Source organism: Scyliorhinus torazame, chromosome 11 (genome assembly GCF_047496885.1).
Source record: "Scyliorhinus torazame isolate Kashiwa2021f chromosome 11, sScyTor2.1, whole genome shotgun sequence".
Taxonomy (NCBI): domain Eukaryota; kingdom Metazoa; phylum Chordata; class Chondrichthyes; order Carcharhiniformes; family Scyliorhinidae; genus Scyliorhinus; species Scyliorhinus torazame.
In genome coordinates this window covers 115,170,620-115,188,589 of record NC_092717.1, presented here as the reverse complement: position 1 = coordinate 115,188,589, position 17,970 = coordinate 115,170,620, and the positions used below count along the sequence as shown (strand labels likewise).

Here is a 17,970-nt window from a genome sequence, read left to right as displayed (position 1 = left end):
GGACCTCACGGACTGGGAATGCAGGAGGAGACTCCGGATGAGGCGGGAAACCGTGGCACACATCTGCCACCTGCTGGCACAGGCGGGGGACACCCTCTCCCATGTCCGTCAAGGTTACGGTGGCCCTGAACTTTTATGCAACGGGGTCATTCCAGGCACCGAGTGGGGACCTGTCCGGCATATCGCAGACATCGGTGCATCCGGGCAGTGACAGATGCCCTATATGCCATGGCGCACCGCTACATCAGCTTCCCTGTGGACCGGGCCAGCCAAGATGCCCGGGCCGTGGGCTTCTCTGCCATGGCCGGGTTCCCCATGGTCCAGGGCGCGATTGATGGGATGCACGTCGCCGTGCGGCCACCTGCAGATAACAGGGCCGTGTTCACCAATAGGAAGGGGACCTATTCAATGAACGCACAGGTGGTCTAAGACCACCGCATGATGATCCTGCAAGTCTGCGTCCGTTACCCAGGCAGTGTACACGACTCATACGTGTTGTCGCGGTCATCCATCCCCGGCATGTACGAGGGACGCCATCCCCGGCTGAGGGGCTGGTTGCTGGGCGACAGTGTGCTGTGCGATCGTGGCTGATGACGCCTATACGGAGGCCACGCAATGAGGCGGAGAACCGCTACAATGATGCCCATGTAGCGACAAGGGGAGTGATAGAGAGGTGCTTTGGCGTGCTGAAGATGCGTTTCAGGTGCCTGGACCTCTCTGGGGCATCCCAGTATCGGTCAGATAGGGTCGGCCGCATCATTGTGGTGTGCTGTGTCCTGCACAACATAGCCCAGCAGAGGGGCGATGTGCCGCAGGCAGAGGAGGGCGGAGTGGAGGAGCAGCAGGAAGAGGCGCAGTCCTCCCCAGATGAGGGGGATGGGGGTAATGGTCAGGGCAGACGGGGTAGACATAGGCGGGTGGCTGTCCACCGTTACCGGCTGGCACAGTTGGCACGGGACAGACTGATAGCCGCCCGCTTCACTGACTAGATGGGCGTGGGAATCGGGTAGTATGGCCACAGACCGCACACCATGGCAACAGCCGACCACCCACACCCCTCACCCCCCTCCCCAACCCCACCCGCATACACACCACCCCCCCCCCCCCATTGCCGATCCACCTGCGGCACAACGGGCCGGGCTCACACAGTTGCGGGTGGACGCGTGTCTATTGCAGGCCATGGAGGATGACGACAACCCGCCCTGCGGTGAGCTCCTGGCTCCACATCGTTGGACTATGTCTGTCCCATGGCCACAGTACCACCATCCACCCGGACCATCCCTGCATGCGGCTGTGACACTGCAGCGCACGGTCCCGTCCTCTGCCCGGGGGGGGGGGGGGGGGGGGGGGGATGTTGATGGCGGCCCAGGGGGAACGGGGCAGACTCACCTGGGGCTGAGGTAAGACCACCCCTCACACACACACTTGCGCTCAACGTACATGACACCCCAGCACGCTTTGGACAGAGCACAAAGGCAGCTTCTGTAGGTGTAACATAGACTTTAATAACCAAACGAGTTCATGCACGTGCCCTAGCCCCTAAAACTCATCTGTGCCCTGCACCCGTGCCAACTTACTCAGTGTCTAATTGTTTGGCCTTACGGGCCCTTTGACTCAGTCTACGTGGTTCCCCAGACGGTACAGCAGAACTGGAGGTGGACTCCTGTGATTCCTGCCCTCTGACACTGGATCCCTTTGGCGGCCGTTTCCTGGGGCGTCCTGGCCTAGATGGGCCAGGCTGCGGCCTGGGCGACTGGGATGGCGAGCTGCCAGCCTGTCCTGCCCGTTGTCCACCCGATGCACCTGGGACGGAAGGGGGGGGGGGGGGGGGGGTCCGAGGTGTCGCGGTGTCCCCGGACCTCCCCTACAGGGGGACCCGGGATGGACCACACCACCTCCTCCTCCCTCGGGGTGCCCGATGGTCCCCAGGCCTCTACATGGGTGGGGGATGCGAACGGACTGGCCATCCGACGCCACCCCGGCATCTGGCGCTGCCAGTCCTGGAGGCCCGTGCTGGTATCGACAGGGGTCTGCAAGTTTGCAGCCATGGAGTCCAGGGGGTTGTCAAACCCTGTCTGTGACAGTGCGACGCCGGCTCGCACATGGCCACTGGCGCCGATGCCCTCAGCGATGGCCTGCAGAGGCTGGCCCATGGCCTGCAGAGGCTGGCCCATGGCCTGCAGAGGCTGGGCCATGGCCTGCAGAGGCTGGGCCATGGCCTGCAGAGGCTGGGCCATGGCCTGCAGAGGCTGGGCCATGGCCTGCAGAGGCTGGGCCATGGCCTGCAGAGGCTGGGCCATGGCCTGCAGAGGCTGGGCCATGGCCTGCAGAGGCTGGGCCATGGCCTGCAGAGGCTGGGCCATGGCCTGCAGAGACTGGGCCATGGCCTGCTGAGACTGGGCCATGGCCTGCTGAGACTGGGGACTCCTCCACCTGCGACTGCAGCCGCCGCAAGCCGGCAGTCACCCTCTTCGCTCGTCTCCGGGTTGGTGGTTGCAGCGGATCTATGTGTGGGTGTGGTAACTCCAGGAACCCGGGATCCATCTGGGCGGCAGATGTTCGCTTGGGCTGGGCTGCCCTCCGACCGCCCGGCCCCTCTGCTGCTCCTACCTCCACCTGCTGTACCGGGACGGCTGTGTTGTGCGCACCAGTGAGTGTACCAGACGCCTCATCATTAAAGTGCCCAACCGAGGTGAGTGTTTCTGCGATGGTGGAGGGTGTTGGTGACAGCAGTCTCGTTGTGTCGTGCTCTTCGTCCCACTCGGAGTCCATGGCACTTTGGGGTGAGGGTTCGTCTCCAGCCATCCACTTTGAGTCACTGTCCGATGTTTCGTCTTCCTGGGTAGTGCTGTCCCGGGTAGGGGTGTCCTGGGCAGTGGTGTCCTGGCTCGGATGTGACGGGGGCCTGTGGCTGCCCCCCTCGTCGCTGGGTGGTCGCTCCCGCACGCGACGGGGGTGTCGTCTCCCTGTTGCTCCAGGTCTCTCCGTCTCCCGTGGTGTGCGAGGGGCATCCTGTGGGCGTCGCATGCTGGAGGGTCCGGGTCTCTGTCTCCCGTGGCCTCCGAGGGGCATCCTGCGGGCTGTCTGCATCTGCGGGGATGGGTGCCTGGACGTTTGGTCCTGCGATACACAATGAAGCATGCGTGGTTAGACACGCAGGCAGTGATCAGGTGATATGGGGGAGGGGGATATGGGGACGGGCTGTCGGTGGCTCACTTGCTAGTACGCCCCCGACCTCTGCATCAGCAACCTCCCGGTCGTCAGGTCCGCCAGCCAGTTCCAGGGCCCTTTCCTCGTGTTCGGTCAGTGGCCTCTCATTAGCGGGGCCTCCTCCAGTCCTCACATGCTCCCTATTGTTGTGTGCGCGCTTATCCTGTGGGGGGGGGGGGTGGCAGGGGTAAAAGGCAACACTGTTAGGCAGGTATATGAATGCACGCCATCGGTTGCGCGTGCATTGCAGAGGTTAAGGTTAGGGCTGGATTCACTTGGGGGAGGGGGGGGAGGGGGGAGGGAGATATGGGGGAGGGGGGGGGGAGGGAGATATGAGGGAGGGGGGGGAGGAGGGGGATATGGGGGAGGGGGGATATGGGAGATATGGGGGGGATATGGGAGATATGGGGGGGATATGGGAGATATGGGGGGGATATGGGAGATATGGGGGGGATATGGGAGATATGGGGGGGATATGGGAGATATGGGGGGGGATATGGGAGATATGGGGGGGGATATGGGAGATATGGGGGGGGATATGGGAGATATGGGGGGGGATATGGGAGATATGGGGGGGGATATGGGAGATATGGGGGGGGATATGGGAGATATGGGGGGGGATATGGGAGATATGGGGGGGGGATATGGGAGATATGGGGGGGGATATGGGAGATATGGGGGGGGATATGGGAGATATGGGGGGGATATGGGAGATATGGGGGGGGATATGGGGGAGATATGGGGGGGATATGGGAGATATGGGGGGGGATATGGGGGGGGGATATGGGAGCTATGGGGGGGGTGGAGATGGATATGGGGAGGCTCACCCTGCCTGCTCTGACTAGGTCGTTCACCTTCTTGTGGCACTGGGTGCCTGTCCCTGGTGTCAGGGCCGCAGCGGTGACGGCCTCTGCCACTTCCCTCCACAGACGCCGGCTGTGGTGTGGGGCAACTCTGCGGCCGTGCCCGGGATACAGGGCGTCCCTCCTCTGCTCCACCGCATCCAGGAGCGCCTCCACATCTCGTGATTCGAACCTCGGGGCTGAGCGGCGGCCAGCCATCCAGTCGGGTGTTCCGGTCGGGTGGGGGGGGGGGGGGAGCAGCGCGGCCTTATGAGCAGTCACGCCGTGCGGCGCATATGACGCTGCACGGCGTCAACCACATGCGCAAGCGCGGATCCCGTTACGTCGCTGCGAGCCCATTTCGGGCCGGAGACTTTCGACCCATTTTTCCGACGTGACGCAAGTCGGATTTGCGCCGATCGGCGGACTTTGCGCCGATAATGGAGAATTTCGCCCATTATCTGTTTTTAGGATGTTGAATGAGCAATAAATATTGGCCAGAGCTTTGAGGGTAATTCCCTGTTCTCTTCAAAATTCGGCAATGGGTCCATTTATGTCCACCAGAGTGCAGTGACATTTAACAGCACCTCTGATGGTGCAGCTCCCACTTTGTTACTGCACCAGAGCATCAGCCTAGATGGTTATGCTTAATGTCCCAGAATGGGACTTGTACCCACAACCTTCTTACGAAGGTAAGATTGCTAACCACAGAACCATGGCTGCTGATGCACAACAATGAAATCGTAGCTGGAAGTCATCCAAATCATTTAAGCTTTGGTAACCTAGTACTTAATGCTTAGCTGAAACTGAACGCCTATATATTTTGTCCTCACGCACGCTAATAGTTCCCCATCTAGTTGCAATAGATTAAAAAAATAAAGGCAATACTGGCATATGAAAAATTCAATGACCACAGAATCAGAGAGAATTAGGAGCCCTAAAAAATTAGAAATACATTAAAACACAGTTAAAAACAATTCAAGAAAGAGGAGTTAAAGGGTAAATGATAGAAGGAATGGGCTTTGATGTACACAAAGCAGGGGAGTCTGACTTTCTGGTCAAATTATATTTCCATTTTCTTAATTGACTATGTTTTGAAATATGGAATGGTCTGAGGGGGTTGTCCTGCCCACTAAAAACAGTATTGCAGCAATCGCCTTGCTAATCACTTGGCTTACTTTTACGCACTGGGACTTCAAGGGCAATGATCATATCTTTACAAAAATGTAAGTTTATAATCTGCAATACGAACTAGTGGCGGAGTTTCCAGTAGACAAATGAAAATTACATTCCTTCCTGATAGATATGTGGCTTAGTAGATGGGTATTATCACCACTTTAAAAGGCAGATGGTGCTCCACTGCTTCTTAGGAACTTGCATGTAGCTGCAGAGCACCCAAGTAAATATACCTTGAAACAATGCACCTTGTTTATGTGCAAAACAACCGCGATGACATCTGTCCATAGCAAAACAAAAGCGGCCTCAATTAGTAACCAGAAATGAAGGCATGCCAAACTGCCTTCAAATCCCAATTGGTTGATATATCCTACACACAAACCATTTGGTTTATGTGTCATGGCTCATTTGCTCCCCAGCCCTTGAAGAAGATAGAAATAAACAGATGGTGAGGAGGAGTGCGCGTACATTTCCATTTTAATAATCTTTTATTTATCCACCATGATCAGGCTTCTGTGGGACTGTAGGTAGTGAATTCATTCTACATTAATTCCAAACTGGTGAAACTGTTTTGAGCAGGAGACACTTCACTTGGAGCAATGAACCTGGCTGCTCCATTGCTCCCAATTATTGCAATTAAATTTGCAGCAAAATCACAGCCTCTGCTCCATGATAACTTGGTTGCAGCTTCTACGCAAATGAATTTGGCATAGAAATTTACCTATGCCATTCCCAAACAAGTCATTGTTACCACATTATGGAACTCGCACATAATTAATTTGAAATACAGCAGCTGCTTTCATAACATGCGGGGGAAAAAAACATGAGTCCCAATTTGCCTTATTGAACACTATTATTGCAGACATGTTTTACCTACAATTATACAGAAAGGTGCAGAGAGCAATATCAGGATCGATATATGCTGTGACAAACCTAACTAAAGCTTTGACAGTTTCAGGCTTAGTAGATGGACAGTATGACCACTTTAGAAGGCAGATGGAACTCCACTACTTCTGTTAGAAACTTGCATGTTAGTGTTCAGTCTCCTCTCGGAATCATTATGCTATTTCTAGAGTACCTAGATTAATTTACCTTGAACCAGTACACCTTGTTCATGTACAAGAAAACCCCAATGGCATCTGCCCATAGCAAAACGGCCTCTATTAGTGCAGTAATTTCCAAACTCAGGGTCACGGTGTTCCCGATCACGAATAACAGCAGTGACTGTTTTTCAGAATGCTAGCCATCCCGCACATGCATGTCCCCTCAGCAGTGCGCAGGTCTGAAGCCAGCGAGGCAGAGTGCCTCCTCCTGACGTCGGCTGGCTGACCCAGGAGCAGGTTCGCTTCCAGACGTCGACTGGCTGACCCAGGAGCAGATTCTTTGAAAAAAATAAACGATGGAGTCTTCTCTCCAGAAGTGGCGGCAGAGAGCACTAACGTCATGTGCTCTGGGCGTGAGAGGTTCCTCCATTTTGTAGCTGCCAGCAGTGCTAATGTGAGCTCCAGGGCGTCTGGTGAACAACCAATTAAGAAGCTGAAATCAGGAACAAAGCAGTATAAAGATGATTTCTTGCGGTGAGTTTATTAATTGTGCCACTGCACACAGGATGCAAAAGTTCCTGTGTGCTATCGGCAGGGAAGAACTGACAAATTAAAGTTTAAAACCGGAATCAAACCTGGATCCCTGACGCTGTGAGGCAGCAATGCCAACCACTGTGCCTGTGTCGCCCATTCAGCATCAAATCGCACCAAAATCTAACATTAATAAAGACTTGCATCTATATAGCACTTTTCAACCAGATGTCTCAAAACATTAGCCAGGACAACAGGGCTGATTCCCCTGCTCTTCTTCAAAATACTACCATGGAATCTTTACCATCCAACTAACAAACAAAACAGTGGAAATTGCTATCCACTTCCGATTATGTTGAAAAACGGCCCTCAACTCCAACTCCTGCTTCCTACATTCTCATTATATTTTAATCCAGTATAGCACTGTTGCTTATATTATGGTGTATTACCAAGTAGACCTAATCATAAGTACAGTGTAGCTCAAGATATTCGCTCACTGTGAAATAAAATATTTAAATGATTTGTATATCGCCTGGTTTCAGCAATTATAAACACAATACTTCAGAAATCATGTAAACCGATAAACAAGATGTGCACATATATAAATATTTGTTCTTTCTGATAGCTCATTACTGTTTTGAAATTGCTATATTTCAAAACTTTTGACCATTTGTACAGCAAAAGGACTAGGGGATAGGGAGGCTACTTTTAAATGTGGTGTTTAAAGTATAATATAGTCACACAAGTTTAAAACAAGACACTCGAGATAATAGGTCCTAGTTATGTTAATGAGCTAGCTTAGATAATATGCACTGACCATGGATGATGAGATGTTCATTTGGTTGTCTTGGTAAATCAATAAACAAAGCAGCCCATTATGTTGGGCGTTGTTGGCCCCTGGCATGGGGACTCATAAACCTTCCCTTTCCAATTATAAAAAACATGGGAAACACAGGCAGAAAGATGACTGGAATTTAGGAAAGGCCAGTCAGAAATAATTTGAAGTCAAGGCAGATAACCCACGGATGTGGGGTTGTAATGTATTACTGAGTAGATCTAATCATAGCCATACCATAGCTCAGTATTCATACACTGTGAATTATTCAGCTTAATGATTTGCATCTGGCTTTGTTTCAGCAATTGTTCACCTCCAAGCAGATTAAAGCAGTACACGTGGAAAAGGCACGAATATCTGGTCTCAGACTCAGTGCTTTTATTGTTATTGCAAGTGGAGATATGGCAATTTAAGTCAACTACTAGAGGTTAAGGTGCTCAGAGTAGTTATTGGAGTCGCTTACTCCACGGAAACTAGAAAGGTGTCTAAAGCAAATGGAACTTGGTAACTAATATGTACTTAGCAATTTCAAGTATGCTCACATTTCTCCAGTTTGCATGCATCGATTACTGTGCCACAATCTTGGTCAAAGTAGACTTGCATTAAATAGTATACCACTATTATTATATCCTACGGTTTCTGCAATTTCCATTTCTCTGAACCCCATTATGTATAGTGAAAAGGCTCTGTTGTTTAAGCTTGGGTGAAATGTGAGTTTGGTAGCTGTAATCATGCAAACCTAGCCCATTCCTTACGAATAGGATTAGTTTAATGGCTGCATCTGATATTTATTTGTTTTCTTTTATGGTCCATTTCATTGTTAATTCCTTTATATCCCCCAGGAAGAAGTGCCACGTGTGTCAAGCTACCAGAAATTGAACTGAACCAGCCATAGAAATACTGTGGCTACAAGAGCAGATCAGAGACGGGATTCTGCAGTGAGTAACTCACTACCGGACTCCCAAAGCGCATCCACCATCGACAAGGCACAAGTCAGGAGTGTGATGGAATACTCTTATTTGTCTCAATGACTGCAATTCAACAACACTGAAGCTCAAGACCGTCCAGACAAAGCAACTCACTTGATCAGCACTCCACCCAGCTGCTTGAACATCCACCACCAACACAGTGGCAGCAGTGTGTACAATGTACAAGAGGCATTTTAGCACCTTCCAAATCCACCTAGAAGGACAAGGGCAGCAGACACATAGCTTTCAGTACAGTACTGCAAGCTATTGCTAAACTACACACCATCCTGACCTGGAACTGTAGCACCGTTCCTTTCTGGTCACTGAATCAAAATCCTGGAACTCGCTCCCCAACAGCACAGTGGATGCACCTACACCACAGGGGCTGCAGCGGTTCAAGAAGGCAGCTCACACCACCTTATCAAGGGCTGTTGGGGGGTAGGCAATAAATGCTGGCTTTGTCAGGAACACCCATATCCGACGAAAAATATTTTGTAAAAAAAAGAAACCAAGCGTCATCACTCTTTTCATATCTAAAAGTGCTCCAATTCTCAGGCATTTTTGTAAGAAACACAGAAAATAGCTACATACACTAATCTCTGCTGGGTAAATTTATCTGTTGCCTGCCGTCTCGGATAGGTTAAAATTAATACTTTGAAATCTTATTACACAATGCAGGAGACAGAGACATTGGGGTCTCGACATTTAAATAAATGCAACCTTTCAGGACATCTTCATACAGGATCTTCAGTTAATAGGGCAGCACGGTGACAGTGGTTAGCACTGTTGCTTCACAGCTCCAGGGTCCCAGGTTCAATTCCCAGCTTGGGTCACTGTCTGTGCGGGGTCTGCACAGTGTCTGCGTGGGTTTCCTCTGGTGCTCCGGTTTCCTCCCACAAATCCCGAAAAAAGGTGCTGTTAGATAATTTGGACATTCTGAATTCTCCCTCGGTGTACCCGAACAGGTGCCAGAATGTGGCGACTAGGGGCTTTTCACAGTAATTTCATTGCAGTATTAATGTAAGCCTATTTGTGACAATAAAGATTATTATTAATTTGAGAAAATGAAGATGCATTTTCCCGTCGCTTGGAAGAATGGAGTATTCAGCAAGTTAGTCTAGGTTGTCGTCATCTAAAATGTAGATACCATTTAAAAGTTCTGATGTCAGGGCAAGCAAAAAGCTGAATGGTGTCAGACTCCTTTTGGTTTCTAATTGAAATCAACTATTTGAATTCAGTGGACCAAAACAAACTGAATCAGAGGTGGCAGCTCTGGGATGAAGTAGCAGAGAGAATGGCAGATGAAATTTAATACAGCCAGGCATAAAAGGATTGCACATGGCAGAAAAACTGAACAGCATAAGCATTCTTTGACTAGTGTTGAAATAGCAGATAAAGTTGAAATAGATCTTGGGAGTCTTAAGCATCAACCTTTCAATCAAAGGAAATGGAATGCTTCACCATGTAGTCAAATTGACAAAATACAAGTCAAAGTATGAAGTTATATTTAAACTTCATAATGCTCCAGTCACACCACGTTGTGTATTGTGCAGTTTGGCCATCAAGAAACTGAGACATTTGTGTCCTGAAGATAATTCAGAGAAAAGCAAACAATAATTTACATTCATACAACACTTCAAATATTCAAAAGGTGCATCACAAGAGATACAACTAAAGGAAATGTTAGCAAGGGGTGACCAAACATTTGGTCACAAGTGAGTTTTGAAGAGGATCATAAAGGAGGAAGGGCACTGGAGAGATTCAGTTCAACGATTGTGGAGCCTAAGCAGCTGAGGTGTGAGGGGAGGGGTGAGGGCACATTGAGTAAATGAACAAGAGGCCAGAGTAACAGAAAGTTCAGGTGGATGGGGGTTGCAGAAATGACAGAGGTTACAAATGTGATTTAAACTCTAGGTTAGGAACATAGTCAATAAGGTGAGTGGGATTTGTGCAAGATAACAACATTTTAAGTTTAAAAAAGCTGCGTGATGAGAGGACAGCCAGAAAAGCAATTGGAATAGTGCTCGAGGTAATAGGCATAAGTAAGGGTTTCAGCAACAAATGATCGGAGGTAACAGCAGAGCAGGTAATGGTGCAACAGTGGACGCAAGTAGTCCTTAAGATGGAGAGAAGAGAAACTCATGTGTTCAGCTTGGAGTGCAAACACAACAGCATAATTTGAAAATCAATGACGAGAGCCCAAACAATGGCTTTGGTCTTTCCACTGAAGGAAGCTGCCATTCACCCAACACTGGATGTCAGACAAGTAATGTGATAACAGACAATGAAGTTGAGGAATAGTGCAGAGATAGCATTGGGAACTATTAGGATACATGCAAAAGTCGATGCATATCTATGCATGATAATCGGCAAAGGCAGCACGGTAGCACAGTGGCTAGCACTGTTGCTTCACAGCACCAGGGTCTTGGGTTCAATTCCCACTTGAGTCACTATCTGTGCGGAGTCTGCTTGTTCTCCCCACGTCTGCGTGAATTTCCTCCGGGTGCTCCAATTTCTCCCAAAAGCTCCGAAAGACGTGCTTGTTAGGTGAATTGGACATTCTGAAATCTCCCTCTGTGGACCCGAACAAGCGTCGGAGTGTGGCGACTAGGGGATTTTCAAAAGTAACTTCACTGCAGTGTTAATGTAAGCCTATTTGCAATAAGAATGAAGATTATTATTATAGATGAGAAAGAGAGCAAAATTTGCAGGACAGAAAGAGATGGCACTGCTCAGTGTAAGAGGAGGTTGATATGGCTGACCAAAAATGTTGCTGAAAGATTGTAGATGTTAATGCATTATAGTCATAGTTACAGAGGATGTTTCAGCACTTTGATCAGGGCTGCTTCAGTGCCTGGGCAAGAGCTCAAAATTAATAAACGTGAGCACTAACTTCAGGAGAGGAGCAGAGACGTCAGCTAGCTTGAGAGCTAGAAAGGGAAGCTGGTGTCAGCATTTTGGGTGAAAACAGCATCAGCTGCTCAATAAATAATTTTCATCTTAAGTGATAGGTGAAGGGGGTCAAGAAAAAGTGGTTTTGAAGAGATGGCTATTTGGGAAGACAAGAAGGTAGGAGTGATTTATACTCAAGAGGATGATTCTCAAGTAATGAGTTGTTTTAGCAATCTGTACCAGAGAAGGAAAGACAGGCAAAAAATTTGGCATTTCAGCTTAGAAGACAAGCAACTCAAAGATGACAGGGACGTGCACAAAATAGTATAAAACTGTACAGAATGCAAAATCACTACAAACTGAGAGCTAAGCAACGTAATATGTTACAATTTGTAAAAAAGAAATTTGCAACTGTGTCAGGAAATATTCCAGACTATTCTACACAGAGTGAGTTTTCAAGTGAAACCCTGGAATCGTTTAAGAAGAAACTAGATAATATGTGAATAGTGTGATCTTTTTGATGGATCAATTAATACAGTCTAAATACCCTCCCTCATCCATATTTACCTTGTGAGCCTTTTGTTTGTATTTATAAAAATCTAGTCTAATTCAACAGTCACCACCATGACTGTTGAATTAGAAATAAATGACCTTAAATCATTACACAGTGTAATGTTTGACACAGAAATATAAATTAAAATACATCTTTGAACCAATTTGCACTTTCAAGCTTTTCCAAATGATAGAACTGATAGCTCAGCATATTTATCCAGTGAGTGGCTGAGTTTTTCGAACCAGAAATTTCCGCAGCCAATCTTCAGTCTGCATTGAGTTAGCTGATCTAAATTAATGCTAAAACAGCAGTGCCAAATAATGCTTTGTTCCCCTGGTTTAAGGTGCAGTGGCAGAAGTAAGTGACTAGAATACTTTAAAAGTCTTGCTCTGTGCCTCCCACAATTCACAGAATAATACAGTGCAGAAAAGGCCCTTCGGCCCATTGAGTCTTCACCGCTGCATGAAAGGCACCTGATCTGCCGATCCTAATCCCTTTGGCCCATAGCCTCGAATGTTAAGTCGTGCCAAGTGCTCATCCAGGTACTTTTTAAAAGGCTGTGAGGCAACCCACCTCTACCACCCGCCCAGGCAGTGCATCACCACCCTTTGGGTAAAAAAAAGTTTTTTCTCAAATCCCCCTGAACCTCCCTCTCCTCACCTTGAACTTGTGTCCCCTCGAAACGGACCTTTCAACTAAGGGGAACCGCTGTTCCCTATCCACCCAGTCCATGCCTCTCAATCAGGTCACCCCTCAGTTTTCCCTGCTCGAGCGAAAACAACCCAAGCTTATCCAACCTCTCTTCATAATGTTCCATCCCAGGCAACATCCTGGTGAAACGCCTCTGTACCCGCTCCAGTGCAATTACATCCTTCTTAATTACTTGGGCTATTTTTGTAAGTCAGGTCTAAACCTCCTTCACTCGGGCATTGCAAAACTCATGAAGATAAAAAAGCCAGAGAGTATTGTATGTGACTATTAAGTGGCATTGCAACAAAGCCAGGGGACACAGCCATGATGGGTTTAGCTTCCACTTTAGAACATAGAACATTACAGCGCAGTACAGGCCCTTCGGCCCTCGATGTTGCGCCGACCTGTGAAACCCCTCTGAAGCCCATCTACACTATTCCCTTATCGTCCATATGTCTATCCAATGACCTTTTGAATGCCCTTAGTATTGGCGAGTCCACTACTGTTGCAGGCAGGGCATTCCACGCACTTACTACTCTCGGAGTAAAGAACCTACCTCTGACATCTGTCCTATATCTATCTCCCCTCAATTTAAAGCTATGTCCCCTCGTGCTGGACATCACCATCCGAGGAAAAAGGCTCTCACTGTCCACCCTATCCAATCCTCTGATCATCTTGTATGCCTCAATTAAGTCACCTCTTAACCTTCTTCTCTCTAACGAAAACAGCCTCAAGTCCCTCAGCCTTTCCTCATAAGATCTTCCCTCCATACCAGGCAACATTCTGGTAAATCTCCTCTGCACCCTTTCCAATGCTTCCACATCCTTCCTATAATGCGGCGACCAGAATTGCACACAATGCTCCAAATGCGGCCGCACCAGGGTGTTGTATGGCTGCAACATGATTTTGACAGGTGGCAGCTGGAGGTCAAGTGGCCAAGGCCCATGATATCAGGAAGGGGTAGTCAACTTAACGCCAAAGCAGTACAAGCACTTTCAAAAGCCAAGTGGTTGTTTCCTAATAAAGGAAAAAGGCAAAATAAGCAGTCCAGTGAATGAATTTGGGTGCCAAAACAGGGGTGAAGATAGAAGGGAACAGACTGTGCCCAGATTAAACACTTTAATGTAAAATATTAAAAATAGATCTTGGAAATAAATCAAAACAAATACCTACCTGATTACAGGGTGTGGGGGAAAATAAAATAATCAGGTGAAACACCACAATGGCAGGAGTACCATTTTGCAGACTGCAAGGTACATCTAATGATATAGCTTAGATACATTAATAGGGATTCAAGCAGGAGCACATGAAATACCCAAATTTTAAGTTATTACCAGTCGATCTTCTGTGGCATTGCACAATTGCACACGGGGAGTCAAGACTATGTGTAAATTTCAGATAAAAGAGAGAGAGAGAGAGAGAGAGAGAGAGAGAGAGAGGGAGGAATAATTGAAATGGTGCATACAGATATAATTCAGTACTCATTTTATAGTAATACATTCTTCAAACTTCCACCCCACTGGGCGCATATGAAATGGAAATTGCCCATGTAAACTTATCACTCTTTAATCACATTCTCTTGACAGTCGGTACTGGGGCACCTCGACCTCAGTGTAATTACAGGATGACAACTTTGCTGCGATGATTTCTATTATACATGTAAATATAGGAATTTATGATGAAAGAGTTATGATGTGCATATAGACACTATTTATGTAACATATTTCCTGTTGACTTTTTCCACACACAAGACAACAATAGTACCTCCAGAAAGCGTTCTTCCCACCCAGATGAAGGGATCCAAAGGTTAGAAGAGATTGTGAAGGTCTATAAGAAAATAAAAAAAATAGGTAGTACAATATAGCAAGAATCCAATAAATTTGTAGCCCCCATATTTTCTTAAATTGTCCTTTTATAAAAAGGAATATTTGTGTTTCTACACAAGCCCACCATGAGAAAATAAGAACATAAGGAAAAGAAGCCAGAGTAGATCAAATGGCATTCAAGTCAACTTCACCATTCAATACAATCAAGGTTGATCTTGTGTCTCAACGCCATTGCCACTCACCCATCTCCATTCCCCGAGACACCAAAACATCTCTCGTTCAGCCTTAAATATACTCATCATTGAAGCATTTACAGATCTCTGGGGTAAAGAATTCCAAAGATCCATAAACACGAGTGAAGAAATTTCTGATCTCAGTCCGTATTCGAGATTGTGTTTCCGTATTCTAGATTCCCCAGTCAGGGGAAACAAATCTCAATCTCTACTCTGTTCAGCCCCTTTAGAATCTTGTATGTTTCAATGAGATCACCTCGCATTCTTTTCCAAGAATCTAGATTATTGTCGCAGCATCTGTTGTTTAATAAATGTTTACGGTTACTGGCTGATCTCAAAGCCACTTTTAAAAATGAGAATTAGGTAATGAAAATTATTTTATATTAAGGTGATCAACATCTAGATGCTAAAATTCATGTACAAGAGAAGGCCATTTTGCCCATCAAGCTTGTTTCACCACAGTAGCCCTGGCAGCTAACTAACCCTGTATACTAACTTCCTGTCCTCTCCAATATTACATCCAATAACACTCGTACTTGTCATCATCAACATTTTAAATAACTCAATTGAATGAGACTGTGGTCTTCTGAGGTATTGCATCCCACATCCTCATTCATTTTGAATTAGAAAAGATTTAATTTTAAAATTATGTTGCCTTGTTCTATTTTCCCCTACTAGATGGATGGTTCATTCCATATTTACTACATCAAGACCCTTAATTATTTTAACACCTTATCAGAACATCCATTAACCACTCATTTCTAGGAATACAGCTCAAATATATCCACCTTGAGTCCCTTAATGTTTCTGATGATTTAGTACTGGATTGCCTCCCATGCATCCTATGGTAGTGTACCTGAAGGTTATATAATACTCCAGCAAGATCTAACTTGCACTCTAGATAATTGTAATAATACTGCTTTACATTTGCATTTTATATGCCTGTCACACAAGTCTGCATTCCATTAGCCTTCTTGATTGCTTTTTAGTTACACACATATTTTGATCCTCAAATCCCTTGTCAGTAAATCTCCTTAGCCAACGAGTATGCAAGAGTAATACAACAGATATTATGGGTTGGATTTACAGACTGTTCACGCTGGCGGGAAATTCCGGTCCCATGCCGGCGCACGAGTTTCCCGGCGGCAAGGGGAAATCCCATTGACATCGGCGGGACTGGTAGATCCACTGGCGGGCCGCCTCCCCCGCTGAAAAACACGCGGCGGGATGGGGGTTAGGATTAAAGCAGCACTACGTAAACAAAATTCTCTATAAATTTGGATTTTCAAAAGGCCTTTGACAAGATGGTATTCAATGGATTTAAAGTTAAGGTCAGGGCAAGGTAAGGAGCCAAGGACAAGTAGCAGATTGCATAGCAAGCTGGCTACAAACAAAACTGTAGGAATATTTCCAAGGGTAGCTACTCAGACTGGCAGAATATAGGAACCGATGCTTGGACCATTGTTTTGATCACCCACATTTTTGATCAGGAACTGGAACCACTCCAAACTAGGGAAGAACATTAATATGGAGAAAGAATATGACAAATTACAAAGACGACATTGGTAAACTTGCAGAATGGGCATTTAATAAGCAAATTAATTTCAACGTAGATAAGAATGGTGGTGCATTTTGGTAGAAATAATCAAGATGTCATATACTGTTTGCATAGTATGGGGAGAATTTTGTTTACATAATGCTGCTTTAATCAGCATTATGCAGGCTTGTATCAGCTCCCCAGGGCCAAGCAGTACTGTCTGCCAAAACCCAACTGGCCTGCACAGCATTCCTCTTCGATATCAAAGCTGTGTGGACTGCACAGGTAGCAGCCCACTGTGCTGCCTCCCCTTTGGATGCCCCTCCAGCTTTTCACGTCTCGCAGGGTAAATCTGCCAGGGGTTCAATTGCGAGGCTAAACAGGAGCGGGGATAGTGGGCATACCTGCCTTGTGCCTCTGTGCAGCTGGACGTATTCATAACTGGTAGTGTTGGTTCAAACGCTCGCCTTGGGGGCGTTGGAAAGGATTTTCACCCAGGAGGAGATTCCTGCCCCTAGCCCAAACCACTCCAATACCTCGAGGAGGTATTTCCATTCGACTCTGTCAAAGGCCTTTTTACTAATATAATTAATACATTTTCACTGAGGCGCTATTTGGAAATTACGAGCAATGTTGCAGCTTCTGGAAAAATTTCTAAAATTCAAGTACAGTCACCCACTTTCGACTGGAGGAGCAGTGAGAACAGGAGACAGAATCTGTACGGAGTTATTCTTCCAGTCAAGAGATTCTGGGCTGGATTTTCTAGTCCGACCAGCCGCGTGTTTCTCCGCAGCGCCATATCCTCTCTCCCCCCCCCCCCCATATCCCCCCCTCCCCATATCCCCCATCCTCCCCCATATTCCCCCCTCCCCATACCCCCCCATATTCCCCCCTCACCCAAATTCCCCCCTCGCCCAATAACCCCCCCACCATATTCCCCCCCCTCCCCCCATATCCCCCCCTCCCCCCATATTCCCCCCCCTCCCCCCCATATTCTCCCCCCTTCCCCCCATATTCTCCCATATCCCCCCCCCTCCCCCCATATCCCCCATATCACCGCCTGCGTGTCTAACCATGCATGCTTCATTGTGTATCGCAGGAGCAAACGTCCCCCCTCCCCATACCCCCCCATATTCCCCCCTCACCCATATTCCCCCCTCCCCCAATAACCCCCCCATATTCCCCCTCCCCCATATCCCCCCATATTCCCCCCTCACCCATATTCCCCCCTCCCCAATAACCCCCCCATATTCCATATTCCCCCCCCTCCCCCCATATACCCTCCCCCCTATATCACCGCCTGCGTGTCTAACCATGCATGCTTCATTGTGTATCGCAGGAGCAAACGTCCTCCCCGGCACGGACCCCACCCCCCCCTCCCCGGGACGGACGGACGGACAGAGAGTGCGGCCACGCCATCGCCTCTCCAGCGGCCAACCCCCCAGCCCGTCACCCACCTCCACGCTGGTCGGCGTCAACCATGAGAACTGGTTGACGCCAATTAATAGGTGGTTTGATTGACGCGACCCGTGATCACGTCGGCGGGACTTCGGCCCATCCGGACGTGAGAATATCGGCAGCCCCGAAATCCATTGCCTTGCGCACACCGGGGCCATTCTCCGAGGTGCGCGCCG

The 17,970-nt window shown here is 47.9% G+C and overlaps 1 protein-coding gene across 3 annotated transcripts in view; it reads right to left on the bottom strand.

Annotated features, from left to right (window-relative positions):
* pde7a (phosphodiesterase 7A) overlaps positions 1 to 17,970 on the bottom strand; it is a 125,811-nt gene that overhangs the window by 86,479 nt on the left and 21,362 nt on the right. For 2 of the 3 annotated variants that reach the window (XM_072467657.1, XM_072467655.1), the window contains exon 2: positions 14,505 to 14,567. The exons of the other annotated variant lie outside the window; for it this stretch is intronic. In XM_072467657.1, the coding sequence (XP_072323758.1) occupies positions 14,505 to 14,567 (63 nt within the window). The remainder of the gene's footprint in view (positions 1 to 14,504; positions 14,568 to 17,970) is intronic. 3 annotated transcript variants of the gene reach the window in all.